The sequence below is a fragment of the Psittacula echo genome, assembly GCF_963264785.1.
Source record: "Psittacula echo genome assembly, chromosome: 1".
NCBI classification, from domain to species: domain Eukaryota; kingdom Metazoa; phylum Chordata; class Aves; order Psittaciformes; family Psittacidae; genus Psittacula; species Psittacula echo.
The window spans coordinates 88,686,656-88,704,620 of NC_137735.1; the positions used below are offsets into that span (position 1 = coordinate 88,686,656).

The window sequence follows — 17,965 nt, forward strand, 5'->3', positions numbered from 1 at the left end:
AGAGGCGGCAAGGAACAGAGTGTGAATTTTATTTGGGAGCTACAACCTGGTGTCCTCAGGCACAGCAGTGAAGGCAACACCCCGCTCCACAAGACAGGGATCTCCACATCAGGTGCCAGCGTGTTCTGGGTACACATCCATCTCCTCACCCCGCCAACGCAGGGCTGCTCTGGGAGACAGGCAGGGAGGCACTAATGATGTGATGCCCAGCACAAGGACACCCCACGAGCAGTGCAGGTGGTACAGAAAAGAGCAGGGTCTCTGCACTTGCCCTCCGGCCACAAGCCCTGACCTGCAACAGCAAAAGGACAAGGGGTAGTCCTTCTGATGCTGCCACCACCTCGGGGCCCCGATCGCACTCAAGGTGTTGAGGAAGGGACCGCAAGCTGCAGTGGCTTATCACTGATGTCCCCAGCAGGGGCCACTGTGACATTAAGGAAAGCCAGCCTGCTAAGCATCGGGGAGGTGAGGGGGGGGCCTGGGCTCCAAGCCCCTACAGCAGCCATGGGGCTTTCATGCAGCATCTGCCTTCCTCCAGGGATGGATGCTGAGGTCTCCGAGGTTAGTTTGTAAAATAGAGTGAAGGAGACTGGGGGGGGGGGGGTGTCCACCATGTGGCAAAGGGTTGCCGTATGCTGCAGTACAAAAATAAAGATATAAACAAGAAATGAAAAGGCTGGAGTGCAGTGTCGGGATCACATCCTCAGACCTCTGGCTTGTAACAGCTAGAGAATGGAGAGAGAAAGACAGAAACAAAATCAGCACAGGGAAAAAAAGCTATTGAGCATAGAGAGAAGAGTGCGAAACAGGAAAAGGGAAATGACAGTGGAAATGATAACAGAATCAAAATAAAAGAGATGAGGAGTGAGGGTGGAAGAAAAGAGAAAAGGAAGGACGAGTACATGCGATTAACATACATTGACTTTTAAGAGAGTAACACTCAGGTCCCACAGCTATGGACAAGGAGGCTCTTGAACAGGAGAGAGAAATGTCAACCAGCTAACAAGTGCCCTCCACCAGAATGGAGAGTGGCACTGAGCACCTCCAGCTTAACAAGAGCCCCATGGTTTTCCAGTATGACAGAGAAATCCTCATTTTAAAGCTTTCTTTAATCCAGCCCCATGCACACCAATTAGACAGCAGAGGCAGAGCAGAGGCTCATTGAGCATCCGGAGACGGGGACCATCCGCTTCTGCCCAGCCTTCACCACCCTCTCCCACTGCACTCTTACCCTGCCAAAGGCCATGGGGTTTTGAAAAGCCCAGGGAAGTGAGAGCAAGGAGGGAAAAATAACAGGCTGCCTTCTGTGAAGTGCTTTTGGGCTGGCAGGCAAATGAGCTGCAGGCGGCAGCCTGGAGAAGCGATCTGGCATGCGTGTCAGGCGGACACGTGGCACACTTCCCCCCGCCCCAGTTTGCATTCATTCCCAGCAGCAATGCTGTCCTTTCTGCTGTCAGAACCTCTTGTCTGGAGCGGTAGGGCCTGCTTGGCAGGTAAAGACACACATAGGATGAGAATTGGAAAAGCCTCCCTAGGGGTGAGTCAACCTCCCCTCCCTCCTTCCCCTCCCCAAGCTCTACAAACCAGGGCCATACCCACAGGAGGGAAGTGAGTCACTCATGCAGAGCTCAGGCTGGCGGGAGCTGAGAGTGCAGACAGGTAACATACCTGCAGAGGAGGAAAAGTGAGGAGCAGAGAGAAACAGGGTCCAGAGCAGGGAACACTCTGAGCCCTGGCAGGCAAAGAGAGCTGAGGGAAGGATGCTGGAGAGTGGGGCAGGGTGGGAGGGAGGTGACAGTGCTAGGATGGACACGGAGGGGAGCAGGAAGGACAGTCTGAAGGAAGGAGTTCAGAGCAATCCTGAATAGGTGTACCGTCTGCAAATAAAAGTATAACCATAAATAAACCCAGCAGTTTCAAATACAAAGCAGCAGCCACAGTAACAGCTCTCCTCGGCCAGCCTTGTCTCCCAAGAACTCCTGCTCCTGGAGAAGACTTCCCCATACCCCACAACTGCCCTAGTCCTTCCCTGCTGCTGGCTGTGAGCTCTCACCAGAAAGGTGGACGGGTCTATGCTTGGGGGTTATTTTTATCATTTTCCTCAAGGATCTGCTGCACCTTTCTCCTCTGCTTCTGCTTCTGCCTCTGCCTCCTCCTCCACCTCCTGCTCTTCCTCCTCCAGGTCCTCCTCTGTGCTCTGTGGCCCAGCATGCAGGACAAAGGGAAAAAAGAGTGGATACTTGCAAGATGAGCCATGGCAGTTCTTTCTGACACACAAGGGAATAAAGCAATGGTCATGACACTGAAATAAAAAGGGACATGGCCCCATGGCCAAGACAGCTCTGGGTCAGGGAGCATAGAGACTTGTCTTCCTCAGGAGCATCACATCAGGGCTATCTAACCCACTTACAAGTGCTGTGATCCCACTGCCAAAAAACCACCACCAGTCACTAGTGGTCCTTCCTGTATCCTAGATGTCTACAGCATGTCATGCACTGCCACATGTTTCTGTCCTTCCTTCAAAAGGGGAACAGATGATTTCCTGCCTTTTAGACTGGGACTCAGCAAAAGGAAAGAGAGCACTGCAAAACCTTTAAGGAAATCACACTCCACAGGCAGAGTAACACACATAGCACGGTCATGAGGAGGCATGAGGGGGATGTTAGAGGAGCATGAGAGTGCTAGGGTCACTTGCTAAAGCCATTTGCCACACACAGCCAGACACCACCACTCTCAACTCACACTACTTCTGGGCAATGGGTATAATGCCACAGTGCTGAACACCACGACAAGCCCCTCTATTCCACCACTGAGGTGCTTCGCAGTCACAGTGGAGAGAAAAAAGAAAGAGGGAGCAAACAAGCGAAGGACGTCATAGGCAAAGGGAGCAGGGCCATAGAAATGTTGGTCTCACCTTGGCTTTGTGGCTGGGCTCAGAGCTCAGGCCATTGGGAGAGCTGTACAGCTCCTTGGAGACGACACACAGGAACTCTGTCTGATCCTCATTCCCGTAGTTATAGGATGAACCAATGTTCACAAGCTAGAAAAGACAAGAGCAAGAGTCACAAGCACATGTTACTGCAAACATCCAATCCACCTGGGGAGCAAGGCAGAAAGCCCACCAAGTAGCATGGAGTCCAGTCCACACCCCCAATAGAAAGACCAGGAGAGGAGTCAGCCAGGATGCAAAACAGCTTAATGTCATACAGTATCCTCCAAACCCCTAAAGAAAAGGCAAAATAGAGCTACTGTTGATAGCACCATCAATGGCTGACCCAACAAACTCAAAGAAGAAAGGTGCCTTGCCTGTGTACTGTATGGTATCCATGACCTTTTCCCCAAAACACAACTGCTTCCCACCCTCCTCTACCTTCTCCATACCTGCTCAAAGCACCATCCATCCGACATAGTGGAAACCATCTGAGTGAGCTCCTCTTCCTGGCACTGCAGCACGCGGTAGACATGCTTAGGAGGTACCTGACAGCAAAATTGCAGGGTACGTTGACAACAGTGAGATGCTAAAGGCTGTTGCCCTCCTGCAGAATGAAGTAGTACCTCTGCTCAACAGACCTTTCCTCTTCCCCACGTCCCAGGTTAAAGAGGAGTGAAACCACAACCCAACTTTCCACTACGCTATCACAGGGAGCAAGAATAACGATATCTCTTCTAGAGAGGAGGGACTGAGCTGAGTGCTTCCTGCATTGTTCCCAGAAGATACCGGGCTCTTCTGATGGGGAGTTTGCATTTGTTGTTACAAAGCCATTTATGCAAATGCCACAACTGCTGATGGGGTTTTGACAACACGAAGTGACTGTGTTGCTGGAGGCTTGCAACATGAGGCAGACACGATGAAAAGTGAGGTATCAGCCAAAATTCCGAGAAGATGGATTTTAAAAGGTTATTGAGCAAGACACGGTGTGATTGTGCCATAGGTTCGATTCCTTGTGCCTCACTGTCTGCATTTAACTTTTCCACAGACACGCCTTCACCTGTTCCATCCAGGTTTCTCTACAGGTATCCCCATTCTTTTCACTGTGATTACACTCCCAAGACTCCCAACACCAGAGCCTTCCTCCCCATGACACCTTCACTCTTCTCACTAACATTCTTCCATATCCTACAGCAACCAACTGCCTTCTTCCAAATGTAAAAGGAGCTGATTTGCTTTCAGGAACTACATCCAGCATTACTTCTGGGGATGCAAAACAAGCCTGTTAACTTGTTTATTGCAATTAAAATGGTGATAGCTTGTTCCCTAAAATATTTTGTTTTGTAGACATTTGCACACAAGCTCAAATTAGTTGCTTCTTACCATTCCTTGCTGCTTCTCCCAGGCCTGCTCTCCCTCTAGACTCAACTCTCCTTTTCCACATGCCCTTCTTTGCCCAACCAACACTATGTTTCCTTGCCATTTCTCTCCATACCTGAGTTACTGTGTAGTCCTTCTCCTCCAGTCGATCCTTGATTATTCGGATTAAAGGACCAATGTTATAGAACTCAGCTTCTTCTAGCACACCTGAGAAAGACAGGACCACAAAACTCAACAGCCCATCTTTGGCTTTTGGCTTGCAAAAGATTAGTTTTGAGCTTCCCAAGATCCATAGGGAGAAATGATGCTGCAGCCTCGCTCTTCAACAAGTTTCTGTTGCTTGAAACTCTTACTGCAAAGAACAGAACCCTGTCTCTCTGCATTGCATCTCTAATACTCACCCTAATTTCCTTGTGCTGCCTGCTACTACAGAAACAGGTACTGCCGATGAAGGCTTGTGCAGAGAACTGCTAATACTTTTCCCAGGTAACTGGCCAAAAAATGTAGGTTCCAGCCTCTCTCAATGACCACTAGTTATCACCTTGTTCAGGCCCTCTCCTAAAGGCAGAGAACTACAACTCCTTCTGACCTTGCCACTAAGAGACAACCTCAGAGCTGTGTTTATTGCAGTTCTGTATATTTCCTAGATGTATTTTTGGACTTATAAAATGATTCTGAAGAAAACTTTCCTTGCATTAGGTAAAAATCCTAAGAGAGAGAGGCAAGAAGACTAATCAACATGCAGAAACTGTGCTTGGCAAGGGCTGAACAGCACAGCCTGTCTTTGCACTCGGCTCCTTGTTAGACTATAGCATCCAACAAAATAACGAGGCATCGGGGACTGCTGGCTGGTAACACCATGATGTTACTGAGTTACCCATTGGACCTCCTGTAAACCTAAAACAAGAGATGCTTTTTGTCTGGCTTGCTCCACTGGAATTGCTGCAGCCCATGACCCATCACAGCACTAGTAGCTTACATTGTGTACCATTGATTAACGGTCTTTATTACAGTCAGTAGAGGAGAGAGGCTTGGCTTTGTTTGGTCTTCTGGGGGTTCATACCTTATTAGAAATGCTCAAGCATTAACAGAAAACTCAGTCACAGAGCCTCGTTAAAAGTGGAATAGAAACAAGTAAAAAATGGCTTATTGAGGCTGAGAGATCTTGCCTACTTCTGTCTTGGTGGCATCTCTGCTGAATGAACAATCATGAAGCCGTAACACATGTAGGATGCCTTCCTCACCTACTCCAAACCCCTTTAGAAAAGGAAACATTGGTATGCTTTCCAACAGCTGCAGGGATAGCCCTCTCAAATCCCCCCACATCAACCTCCAGAAAGAGAATGAGAGACAAGGTCAACAACAAGTGCTATTGTGTCCTTCCTGCAGCAGCGATGTTAGGTGGGAAGCTTCTGAGCTCCAAGACTCACCCTCTTCAGCCATATCTTTATCCAGAACCAGCTTTCCATGACGGAGGAAATTCAGGATTGGTCCAAAGTAAGTGGGGTCCCGGTCTATTAGGTATGCACCAGTCTCATCCTAGCAACAGAGATGGACCATGAGCAGAAAGAAAACATGAGAAACTTGTAACCAACCCTCAAATACTCCAAACTATAAGAAAAAATACAAATCTAAGTGAAAAAAAAAATCCACTATTTCTAAGACTCTTTGGAAACCACCGGTCCCTCATAGTCCCTACCCAAGTCAGCCCAGCTTGGATTGTAACTCCTGCATTTGTATGTTTAGCATGCCCACCTCAGCATGGACCAACCGAGCTCAGAAAGCCAAAACAACAGCCCTCAGTCGCCTTCTGCAACTGTGCATACAGGCTTGGTGTGAGGGAGCAGAGAGACCCCTTACAGGGGACAAGGCCGAGTCAGGCAGGTACAGCCGCGAGCTAGATACAGGGAATATGAGGTGATGGAGAGGCAGGGGTGGAGGGGAGATGTCTTCTCTTTTCCCCAGCTCCAGAAAGACAGGTAAAAGGCTACAACACAGTGGGATCTAGGGAGGGGAAATCCTTCCCGGGAGAGGGGGGAGAAAGAGCAGGCATTTTTCACTCAGCTACTCCTGCAGCTCTCAGAGTCTGGCTCCATCCCTGCATCCCTCCAGCCCTTCCCATGCTGCGGGGTACAGTGCGGGAGGCAACCCAGCTGCCTTACCCGGTCCGACTGCAGCTCCTCGCCCTGGCACAAGCGACACAGGAAAGATTTCTGCTCCCGACACAGGGTCTGCCTGGTGGTGAGGAAGACTGTGCCCCCCACATTGAGCCTCACCCATTTGGCATGAGTGCCAGTGGGTGGTGGGATGCCGCAGGTGCAGCTTAGTCCCATGGCATCCTGCGTGTCCTCCCCGCCCTCCATCCTCATCCTCACACCCCCCCCCCCCCACCAGCATTCAGGGACTGCCGCAGGTGCTCTCTGCCGGGGAATGCCGGGGAATGCCGGGATCTGTAGTTTATCCACCTCTCCCTCCGCAGTACCCGTGTTTCCCGAGGGCCAGAGTCCTCCCTGTGACTGCCAAGGGAGTCCCGAGGGCAGAAAGGATGCTCTGTGCTGGAGGATATCACTGCGGCTATAATGGGTGGGCAAAACCACAGCTCCACAGCGCTGACTCTCCCTGGCTTTTCTCCCGTTCCCATTACCACTAACCAAGGGCTGCCAGCACTTCGGTGGTGCAGGGTATTATGCAAAAATCGTCGGCATCTATTTCTACAGACATCCTCTCTGGCTCTTTAAAAGGTTCTGGGAACTGTAGTTTGCATGGACACGCACAAAAGGGTTCTGGGAACTGTAGTTTTGCTATCCTTCCATCCCCGCAATTAGGACGTTGTAATGAAGGGGGCTGCACTGTACTAGATGACCCCAGCCCTGCACCTAGCAGTCTGCCTGCTTCCAGTCCTGGATCTTGCCTGCAAGCTTCCTTGGAGTCAGGCAGAACAATCTGCTCCCTGGCAGTCAGTATATTAAGCCCATCAGTGCTATACTGCACAGCTTTCCCTTCAGGAGATGTATTAGCTCAGGCTCCCAGCTCAGTAGTCCATCAGTTGCCATGCTGTTCTTGCTGCAAAATGTGCAGACAGTTGCCTTCTTGTTAACATATGGATGGACATTTCTGGGAACTGTATCCTGGATCTGCATGAAGTGCTGGCAGGGAGCAGAGATAATTTGTCTCCCAGCTCAGAAGAGTCGCTGACTCAGCAAACTCCTCCCCTTAGCACAAACCATGCCAGACAGAGACCCCTTGCATCCTTCCCCTGTGCTCCTGACATCCCCGTTTGTGTCTGGGCAACAGAGAGCTCAGATTTTAACTGAGCTCTGTGTGTTTTACCTCTGCCCCAGGCACGTATCACCCACTGAGGCTGAAGTGCCAATACTGCCTGACCAAACCAAGCCCTCGCTCTGCCATTTACTCCTGCCTGGAGCTCAGCAACTCATGCCCCATGGGACTCTGTTCTCTCCTTGGCACAACACAACCTGAATGAGCTCTCTCTCCAGCAGCTCTGCTTTCCCCACTCCCACCTAAGCGCAGCCGTGCTTGCCAGCAGCTCAAGCATATTAGGAATGGATGGGAAAGGCTGATGTTTCACATGAATGTGGCCCAAAACCTTTCTTCTCCTAAGCAAGTTTCTGGCTTTTCCTGGCCAGGGCAATGCAGCACTGCAAGAGACACCACAGTGCCTTGCAGACACTTTTATCTTGCACCTAGGTCTTTGTGTCTTTTGTGTTGGGGTCTTATTGATGGAAGAGGGTGGGTAAAGAAACATTATGTTCTACTGTCATATTCTTTTCTTCTTGTCCTTCCCCCTTCTTTTACTTACAAATCTCTCCCCTTTATCATTACAGGACCTGAAGGCGGCACCACCCTTCCCCCAAATCACCCAGGACTTCCTACACAAAGACAGTCTGTGTGTGTACTTTGCTTCTGCTGTGGAGGAGTGCAAAGGGGAGGAGAGGAAGAGAGGGTAACAGGGAAAAGGTTTTCAGATCGCTGACCTGCAGCTAATTTAAGCACAGGAACAATTTAGCTGCTGCAGGGTGTAAATTCAAATAACTCTGGATCTCCTTCAATTTATATCAGGAGCAGGCCAGCACTGGAGTGACCGAAAACATGGAGAGGATGAAAAATTATTTTTGCCTACTTATATGGAACAGACTTTGTCCCAGATTAGGGTCCAGATCTTGAACCAGTTTCCACTGAGCAGTGGTGCATGTCAAAGATGCTCAGACTAACACTGACCTGAGCTGAAGCATCACACAGTGCAACAACTCTGGGATTGTTGCACTACTACTGGCTTGGAGTCAAACCATGGCAAATCTGAGGGCTCTCCATGCACTCTGGTGTGCAAGAGTTGCAGGACCTTGTCTCTGCTGGCTGCAGCTCCAGCAGAGAATTAGGGTGAGGACTGTGGCTTTCTGATATGAATGCAGTAGTTGGGGTGGCAGCCTATAGCCCCTTATCTCCCCCTGCAAGAAATCTGCCCTCCCTTAGTTTTCTTCCTTCTTCTACCAAGGGTTCACCCTGTCTCTCACAGCCCCTCAGCCTCTTGCTCCCCTTAAGTTCCATTTCTTGTTCTCAACACCTTCTTCCCCAACCTCTCCCATGCCAATGCTGCTCACAGGTCAGGGATGACCCATATGCAGAGCACATTTTCTTCCATCAACATCAGTCGCCATCTGTGGCCAGCACCTAAGTCTTGCTCAGGGCATGGTGTGAAAGGTTAGTTGGTAAATCTAAAGTAAGGAAAGAGGTCAAGGTACATGACTCCCATTCACAGAGCCTTCTTTTCTGCAACATGTAGCACAAAATTTATTGGAAACCCCCTAGGCAAGGGCACTCACCATGGTACATGGAAATCCTCTTTAGGAGCGAGTTATTCTGTGATGAGTTACCAAATGAAATGCTATGATGGGTTGATGGCATGGCCTAAATACAGGCCTGACTTGCACACCGTCACCAGATACAGCTCTGAAACCCAACTAGCATGCCATTGTTAAGGTCCATTAAAATCAAGCAATAAAACAGAGAATAAATAAATGTAAATAATCTAATGGCTGTTCTTCCAGCTTTGATGATACATACTAAACACATGCACAGAAACAGAGACAGGAGCAATCCAGAGCTTATATGGGGCAGTGCGATTGTGCAATAATGCTGTACAGCCCTGCTGAGTACCCAGTTAAATGACAGGGACAATTGCACAGACAGATTGGGGGCATGGAAAAACTGGACAGCCACTGGGTAGACAGGTGGTGGGGCTGAACAAGAAAGAGTGGAGGAAAACTGAACAGGGGGTAAACAGAGTTTCTTGGTTCAGCAGCCAACAGGTCTGCAGTACAAACCTGCAGAGATACACATGCTGCAGAGCTCCGTACATACATCACAGCCTGACAAGTCAGCTGCGTACATGGCATACATGGTGCATCACTGACGTTGTTCTTGTTGGTGCACAAGTGAAGACCAGTGATGAGGAGTGTTCCTCAGGGGTCAGTGTTGGGACCGATCCTGTTCAACATCTTTGTTGGCAACATGGACAGTGGGATTGAGTGCACCCTTCTGCACGTTTGCTGATGACACCAAGCTCTGTGGTGTGGTCAACATGCTGGAGGAAAGGGATGCCATCCAGAGGAATGAAAGAGGATAGATTTGGATTAGACATTAGGAAAAAATTCTTCACTGTGAGGGTGGTGAGACACTGGCACAGGTTGCCCAGAGAAGCTGTGGATGCTCCAACTCTGGCAGTGTTCAAGGCCAGGTCGGACAGGATTTGGAGCAACCTGGTCTAGTGAAAGGTGTCCCTGCCCGTGGAAGTTGTCCCTGCCCATGGCAGGGGGTTGGAAACTGGATGAGCTTTAAAGAATCCAAACCAGTCTATCATTCTTAGGGAATTGTTGCATTGTGCAGCGCCAATAGGAGCAGGGATCACCCTCTGTTTGCCCAGACAGTGTCACCACTCTGGCAGGCTGGGAACACACATCTGGGATTAAACCTGTGCAATCATTTACTTAGTGGCATGAGGCACTGGAGAAGAAACCATCTCTGTTGTTGCGCACGGAGGGAACACACGCACAATCAATATGATTGATAAAAGTGATCCGTTTATTGTGCTCAAATAATGGGTATATATAGTGTCAAACTGCCACGTACACACAGCTTCCTGATTGGTTGATGAACACAGCTTTGGGTACATTCCAGGTGCACTTTCGGTGATTTTCCCCTGCTCATTTACACATCCTCCCCTCAAGGTCTCTGCTCCTAGTTCACAGACAATTTTTAGCTACAAGGTTGGCCAGCTGGTCTTCTATCTCTATTGGTTAACTTCCAGGGTTTTTACACTGCTGGCAACTGTACACAACTGGTGTTTTTTCTCACTTTCACAGAATCTGTGCTTAATTAAGCTCAGACATGGGAACACGACCTTTGCTTGCTAACCATACCTCCACACATCTCCTCTCTCTTCTCTATAGAAAGTGGAGAAGGAAGAACAAGCAACACTCTGACATTTTGCCATTAAGCCAACAGTGAACTGGGCAAAGAAAATTCCTCACACTGGACTTGGGGTTTAGAGGAAGACAGCTCACTTGTAACCAACAGAGCCCAGCCTCACTGCCAGTCACACTGGAGCAGGAAGAGAAAGGCCCCAAGTCATACAGGCAAGCTAATCTTTCTCTAGTCCCTTGTGCTTTGTGAGGTCTGTGAGCAAAGTCTGTGTGTATATGTGCATCACTCAGCACGTCTGCTGGAAGAGTGCTAAGAGGAGGAGAGAAAACAGAACATAGCACCTGGTTGTAAGCTGGGATCAGGAGAGATGAGAGGAACAAGAAAAGCCCCTGCAGGTAATAGCAATTACCATTGCTCATGCAGTTGTCGTTAGTACAAAGGGACAGCGTGCTGGCAGAAAAAGGGCTGCTTTAGAATTTGGGAAAGTTTGTAGGGGAACAAAAGCTTCACTGGGAAGTGGAGCATGAAATAGTGCAACCTGACTGCTAGGCAGCAGTAGGGAAGGAAGAGGAAAGCATGGGACAAAGAAGACTTGTGAGGAATAAAGGACTGTGGGGATTACTTTTGGAGAACCACTTACCAGACTGTTCTTATGAAGTCCAAAACTGCTTCATGACAAGAGTACTGCAGATGGTCATATATACCAATGAACCATTGAAGAGTTTACATGCTGGCCTGCAATTCTCAAATTTATATGAAGAGCTGCAAGATCTCCATTCTCAAGTTAGCCACAGGTCAGTGTGACCCTCTTCCTATGTTAACGTTGGGGTTTAGGCTATTTTTTGGCCATTATGAGCCTTATCACACCAAAGATATGTTACTCACCTTTCCCTGTGGCAAATTTTCCACAAGAGATCATGTACGTTAGTGGTTTGCATTTATATCCACTTCTCCCCTTTGCAGTTTCCAGTTCTTACAGGAAACCCACCGAGTCAGGGACATAAAGATCTGCAGGACATTTACAGTCCTGGTGCAAGTCCCCTCAGCTGTTCCATACGTCCAGTAGCATCTGTTATGGCTCAAAATAGGTTTTGCAGTCTCCAGGCTTTGAAAACATTGTCTCAGTCTCCACAACGTTCCCAGTGTTTTGCCTGCAGCGTGACAACAGATCTCAACTAAAAGAAGGCAGAATATGTGAAGATACACTTCGACAGACTTTTGCTATGTGATGTAACAGGGTATACCCCAGAAAGACAAAGTATCTTGTGTGGAGGAAGTTCTCAATTTCTCCTCTCCAGAAGACTCAAGGCACAGCTAAGCATTTGGTAAAACATTTGTCAAAAGCTGGGAAACTGAAGAACCACTGGGATTTCATGATTCAAAATCCAGCCAGAAAGGCAGTTGTGTATTGCCAACCTTGGCACACGTACCAGAGAGGAGGAAGGGCCCTGCTGGTTGTCAACAAACCACACAATCAGAATGTAGAGCAAGGGGAGAGGGAAATGTTTCACTCAGTTCTCTGGGTGGATGGCTGGGCTACGTTAGATACCTCCGTGACACAGGACAGAGAAAAGCAGCTGTCTTGAGAGGGAGCAGAGATTCCCACTTACCCCAGGGACTGCTGGGGTAAGTGGGAAAAAAAGAAACACAGGGTTTAAACTGCATTGCCAAATGTTTCGAAGGACAAGAGCAAAAGCCAGCCCTCTGCACCCACTGGAAATGATAACAAAGTCTGACAGGATATGTGGATTTTCTCTAATAATGAAATTTTCCTGGAGAATGGGCACTGCTCTTTCTTTGTATATGGGAGCCTGGACGCATATTCACAAAGCTAGCCTTACCTTCCAAACAACACACAGAGTGTTAAACCTTAATAATCAACTATGTGAAAGACTCTTAGTTAGCGTTGATGTGGGTGATGGTGGGAGAAACCAGAAAGCCTGAACTGAAAAGATGTCACAAGCCAGATCCTGCTGTAAGATCCCATACTAGACAGCACTGTCTGTGCATCTTCTTAAAGCATCTTAAAAAGCAGCACCTGCATTGCCCAGACTGGGAGGCCCCTCCACAGTTCAGCACCACTTGCTGTTCCCAGCCAGTGCTTACTCTTTTGTTTTCATGTCAACACCACACTTCAGCTTTAAAAGTTTCTTTTTAAGTGTTACTTAAGATTGCAGTTACAGACTGCAATCAGATGTCCTACATGACATGCTGACTAGTTCTTCTCTTTCCCCTGCAGGAAAGAGTTGCTAGAGAATTACCCCACTTGGGATAACACAAAGTGTTGCTACCAGCCTTTAAGAACACAGTGATTGCCTGGGTGGAGAAATTCAAAGCATGGGAGCGAAAACCTTTCCTTACTAGGAAGGAGAAGAAAATTAATTAAACCATAAATCAGAAAGTCTTAACAATTTGCAGGGCATGCTGTAACCAGCAAAGGAAGCCCTTTTGCGAAATCTAAGCCTGAATGAAATGGAAGCTGGCAAATATAAATGTTAATTATTTTATTCAGATCTGTGTCTGGCACTGTGTACTAAAGGGTCACTCATTTCAGACCCCTGCACGCTTATACTGAACACTTGCTATAATGCCAGCCCCAAGTCTCTGAAGAGTTAGGTTGTTAGACTGGATATAAGTAGGGAAATTGAATGCTTTCAAGTCACTGAAGTGAGTAGAAAGAAGGGTCAGCCTCTACTCATGAATGGGGAGGACAGAAATCACATGGACAGTGAAACTAGCTCCACAGGAGGTGAGCAACAATGGAGCTTGCATGCAAGGCAAGCCCAGTAAGCCAGAACTCTGGCCAACGCAGGTCAAAGGAAATGCAAATAAACACTCTCCAATAGGGAAGGATCCAGTGGATAGGAGAGGACGCTGCAAATCTGCGACTGTAAGCATTCACAGCATCACCTAGAAAGGATGACCCCATCATCCTCAGATGTCCACAGGTACCTGTTGCAATAGGCGCAGAATTTCTTTTCTCTCCCCCTTCCCTTTTTTTTTAAGAGGAGAAAATCATAAATAGAACAAATTCTGGAACATTTTCAGGGATACCCAGGGAGGATTTCAACTCTCAAATGTAAGACAAGGATTTTGGGGAAAAGGTACATGCCATTGTGGGCTATTCCTCTGTAGGTCTTGGTTTCCCCAAGATTTTAAGATTACATGGTAAGTGTCATGAAAAAAGCAGAAACACCCATGCAGTCCAATTTTCACCACGTGAGCTGGCAACCAGTCTGAAAAACAGAGCTGTGAGAGACTTAACATGGAGTTTTAGGCTAAAAAGCCAATGAGAAAGGACTGAAAGGAGAAGACACAAGAGAGACACATGCCATTGTCTTTTCTGGGCCAAAGAGCTTGTTGAGGGCAAGAGACACAGTTCTACTCATGGAGACAAGGCAACATCTCATTTAAATCATCAGGACAAAGTGATCCCATAAAAAAAGAATTCCAGAAAAGGAATCACCCAAGCAACACTTACGTAAGTTCCATTCAGCAGAAAGACCTTGAAACACATTTATTTACCCTTTTTAAATCCCAGAACGTTTTTTCTTAAGGGGAATTTTGGACCATGAGGGTACAAAACTGGCTAAGTACACATTGCAGTTACAAGTCCAAGTGCAAGAAGACATCCGAACCACGTCTCTTACCTAAGTGCCAACCTGAAAGCCATATTTGCTCCTTTAACAGCTGTCCTTCCCCAAAGTTTTGCATTCAAAATGGCCATAAAGTGCATGGATGGCTTCTAGGACAATGGCAGCGAGCAGGATCATGAGGCAGAGTTATAACAGTATGACCATTCTGTTAGTGAACATGGTGCACTGTCCCGAGTCATGAGCTTGGCTTGACCCAGTTACTTCCCCATGCTATCACCAGCACTCTCTCCCTCCTATGTGATACGGTAAAAAGGTCTGAGTGTTACAGAATGGCTGAGGTTGGAAGTGACCTTGGGAGGACATCTGGTTCACCCTACTTGCTCAAGCAGGGTCACCTAGAGCTGCATCCTGGTTTCAGCTGTAACAGTTACTTTTTTCTTTTAAGTAGCTGATGCAGTGCTGTGTTTTGGCTTTAGAATGAGAACAACGCTGATAACACACCAATGTTTTAGTTGTTGCTAAGTAATGTCTACTCCAATCAAGGACTTCTCAGTCTCATGCTCTGCCAGTGAGGAAGGGCACAAAAAGCCAGGAAGAAGCAGAGACAGGCCACCTGACTCAAACAAGCCAAAGGGGTATTCCATACCACAGCATGTCATGCCCAGTATATAAGCTGAGTGGAGTCATCCAGAGGAGACTGATCGCTGCTCAGGTTGGGCTGGGTATCGGTCTTGTGTTATGCATCACTTGTGTTTACTGTTTGTGGGGGTTTTCCCCTTTCTCCTTTCAGTTTTATATTCCCTCCCCTTGTTATTTCCCTTATCATTATTATTAGTAGTAGCAGTTTTACATTATACTTTAGTTATTGGACTGTTCTCAACTTGTAGGGTTTACATTCTTTCGATTCTCCTCCCCATTCCACCCAGAGTGGGGCAGGGGGGGAAGGAGGCAAAGGTGAGTGAATGGCTGCATGGTTCTGAGTTACCAACTGGGCGTAACCCACCAGAAACTGGCTGCCCAGGTCATTTTTATGCTCCTAAGCAGCAGCAGTACAGTAAGGAGAAAGTGCCAAAACACTGTGTGTCCATAATTGTACCCAAAACCTTCACCTCAAGTAACTTAACCAGGAATGCTAAATCCATTTTTTCCACATCCTGTTTCAAGGCAAATTATCTGCAGAGCTGGGAGATGAAGGAGCTTATTACACTGTCTTCCCTTTTCCCTCAGAAATAATGTTTTCAGGCTGTGCCCGCATGTACCATTCCACCCAGGCCCCATCGTACACAGCAACATCTGGTTTGCCACAGAGGTATGCCCCCAGAGCCACGTGGCAGGCAGTGACCCCAGAGCCACACGTGGCTACCAGTGGCTTCAAGAGGTCCACTTTCTTCTCCTGGAACAGACTGCGGATCTGCTCAGGGGTCTTCTCTAAGCCAGACTCTGTCAGGAAATCGGTGAAGGGGATGCTTGTCGACCCAGGGACATGACCAGGCTCAATTCCTGGAGGAAAAGCAATACAGATAGGAATTAACCTCTACTGCCTGGGACAAATCTATTGCAAAACCCATTCTCCCTTTTACTGGGAGGAATATTTATTGTTTAGTGTATTCTGTTAAAACAAATACTTCTTTTTCTTTAGAAATAAAAACCATTTGCTTTACTAGATTACTGATTACTCAGGAAGGATGGCTATAACTCTCAGGTTACCACATGGACAAAATCCTGCCAAGTTCTGTTCTTCCTCCACATCTTCCTGGCATCAGAGCAATCCACTCTAATAAGACACTGACTAAAGCACCTCCACAGGCCCTTCTGAGGGGAAGAGTAGCACCAGTACATGAAGAGACCAATGAATATTTTTGAGGTGCATGAAAGACATGTTCCTCACCCCAGCCCCTCATAAGAAAATTAACTGCTTCCCCACTCCTGAATTTTCAAAGAGTAGCACTTGCTATCAAAAGGAGAAGAGGACAGGAGGATACACTGCCTCAAGCACCACGCCATAAAGGACAACCATACTTCCCTTCATTAGTTCTACAGGAGTCAAACTGACGGGCACCTTAAATGAAGCCCATTTTTATTACGCCAATATCTCAGAAGGCACATTACCATCTCGGGGCTCTGGCTCTACTCCCCGAAACCGTCCTGCAGCACGTGCATCCACTAGCTGGAAGCGGTGGGAATCCAAGTTATCCAAGACGTCCTCATACGTTTTCACCAGGGACTTGTCCAAGGAGGCATGGAACTCAGAGGGAGCTACCTGGCTTTTCCCAGAGCTCAGCGTGTTCCCCTCTCGCTGCCAGTTCTTCAGGCCGCCATCCAGAAGGGAGACAGCTTCATGTCCAAAGGCCCTGAACATCCACCACACCCGGGGAGCTGAGAAGAGGCCTTGGTCACTGCCATCATACACCACAACATGGGAATCATTCCCCACACCCAGCTTCCCCACATACTCGGCAAAGTCATCAGCTTTGGGCAGCATGTGGTCATAAGGTGAAGTACGGTCGCTGCACTGGTCAATGTCAAAGAAAACTGCCCCAGGGATATGGCGCTCCTCGAATTCCCGCTTCGGGTCACGCTTCATCTTTGGCAAATACCAGGATGCATCCAAGATTCTCAAGGCCAGACCAGCTTGCTGGGATTTGATGGCTTCTGCAAGCCATTTTGCAGACACCAGAGCACGATAGAGGAGTTGTTGCGACATTGCTCCCGAGTCCTTGCCAAGATTACCTGATTCCTGGGGTTTGCCTGAATTCACCACACTGCAAAATGAGGAAAAGCACAAATAAGAAACCAGCCTTACTAAAAGGAACTATAAGATGCATTTTTGGAACAAAAAACTGTGTCTGCACTGAGGTGCTGCCTAAGCCTACAGAGAGTGGTGTGAAATACTCCAGTGCTGAAAAGAAGTTGCACAGAGCTCAGCTCAAACCCTGCCCCGAGCCTGACAGCCATGGCACAGCGCTGCCCTCCACACATCCCCCTATAGCTCACTTCAGCTCTCCAGCAACGATCAGGCAGCATTGACAGAAGCAAGAGGGAAGTGGGGCTGTGCCCGGGGCAGTGCCAGGGACCCTGACCGGAGGGGACCAAATGCCCCGAGCCGAGAAACAGCCTCACAATGAGGAGCCTCTGACCCACCGTTGTCACCATAGGATCATAGACTCACAAAATGGTTTGGGTTGGAAAGGACCTTAAGATCATCTAGTTCCAACCCCCTGCCATACACAGGTACACCTCACACTAGACCATATCGCCCTTCCCAGAGCACACCTCCAGCCGAGCTCCGACCGGGGCCATGCCGCCTGTCACGCAGGCTGGACCCCCGCCGCGACTCCTCCCGCCCCGGACACCCCCACCCCCAGCGGTGGCGGGGCCGCGGTTCCCTCCAAGCAGCAGGGGGTGAAGGAGCGGGACTGGCCCACCACACCGCCCCTTTACCTCCGTGCTAGGCCTCAGCCGAACAGCGCCATTCCTCAGTTCCCCCCAGCCATGGCCGCCACCGGGAGGCGGGAGCCGGTACCCTCCCAGCGGGCCGGTCCCGGGCGGTGCCACCCGGCCCCGCCCCGCACCGCCCCTCGACCCGCGTCCCCCTGCCGCCGCCGCCATTTTGTGCGTG

The 17,965-nt window shown here is 48.7% G+C and overlaps 2 protein-coding genes across 2 annotated transcripts; both read right to left on the reverse strand.

The window, feature by feature from the left end:
* Positions 1–600: 600 nt before the first annotated feature.
* Positions 601–6,678, reverse strand: KCTD17 (potassium channel tetramerization domain containing 17; the record flags this gene model as incomplete). Its single annotated transcript, XM_080626168.1, has 7 exons — positions 601–725; positions 2,054–2,197; positions 2,915–3,040; positions 3,382–3,477; positions 4,425–4,516; positions 5,740–5,848; positions 6,472–6,678. 6 exons carry the CDS (start codon positions 6,676–6,678, stop codon positions 2,102–2,104), a joined length of 726 nt encoding a protein of 241 aa, XP_080482294.1. The 3' UTR covers positions 601–725; positions 2,054–2,101.
* Positions 6,679–14,125: 7,447 nt separating this feature from the next.
* MPST (mercaptopyruvate sulfurtransferase) lies at positions 14,126–17,907 on the reverse strand. The gene is made up of 3 exons (XM_080630902.1): positions 17,788–17,907; positions 16,456–17,108; positions 14,126–15,846 (listed from the first exon to the last, which is right to left on the reverse strand). The coding sequence occupies exons 2-3, from the start codon at positions 17,048–17,050 to the stop codon at positions 15,548–15,550; spliced, it is 894 nt and encodes a 297-aa protein (XP_080487028.1). The 5' UTR covers positions 17,051–17,108; positions 17,788–17,907; the 3' UTR covers positions 14,126–15,547.
* Between the last annotated feature and the right edge of the window lie 58 nt (positions 17,908–17,965).

Excerpts from the sequence above, each read along its gene's own strand:
- MPST (XM_080630902.1), bottom strand. The coding sequence starts at position 17,050 with ATGTCGCAACAACTCCTCTATCGTGCTCTGGTGTCTGCAAAATGGCTT. Across the intron at positions 15,847-16,455 it reads AGAGCCAGAGCCCCGAGATG|GAATTGAGCCTGGTCATGTC; the intron begins GTAATGTGCCTT and ends CTTTTCCTCCAG.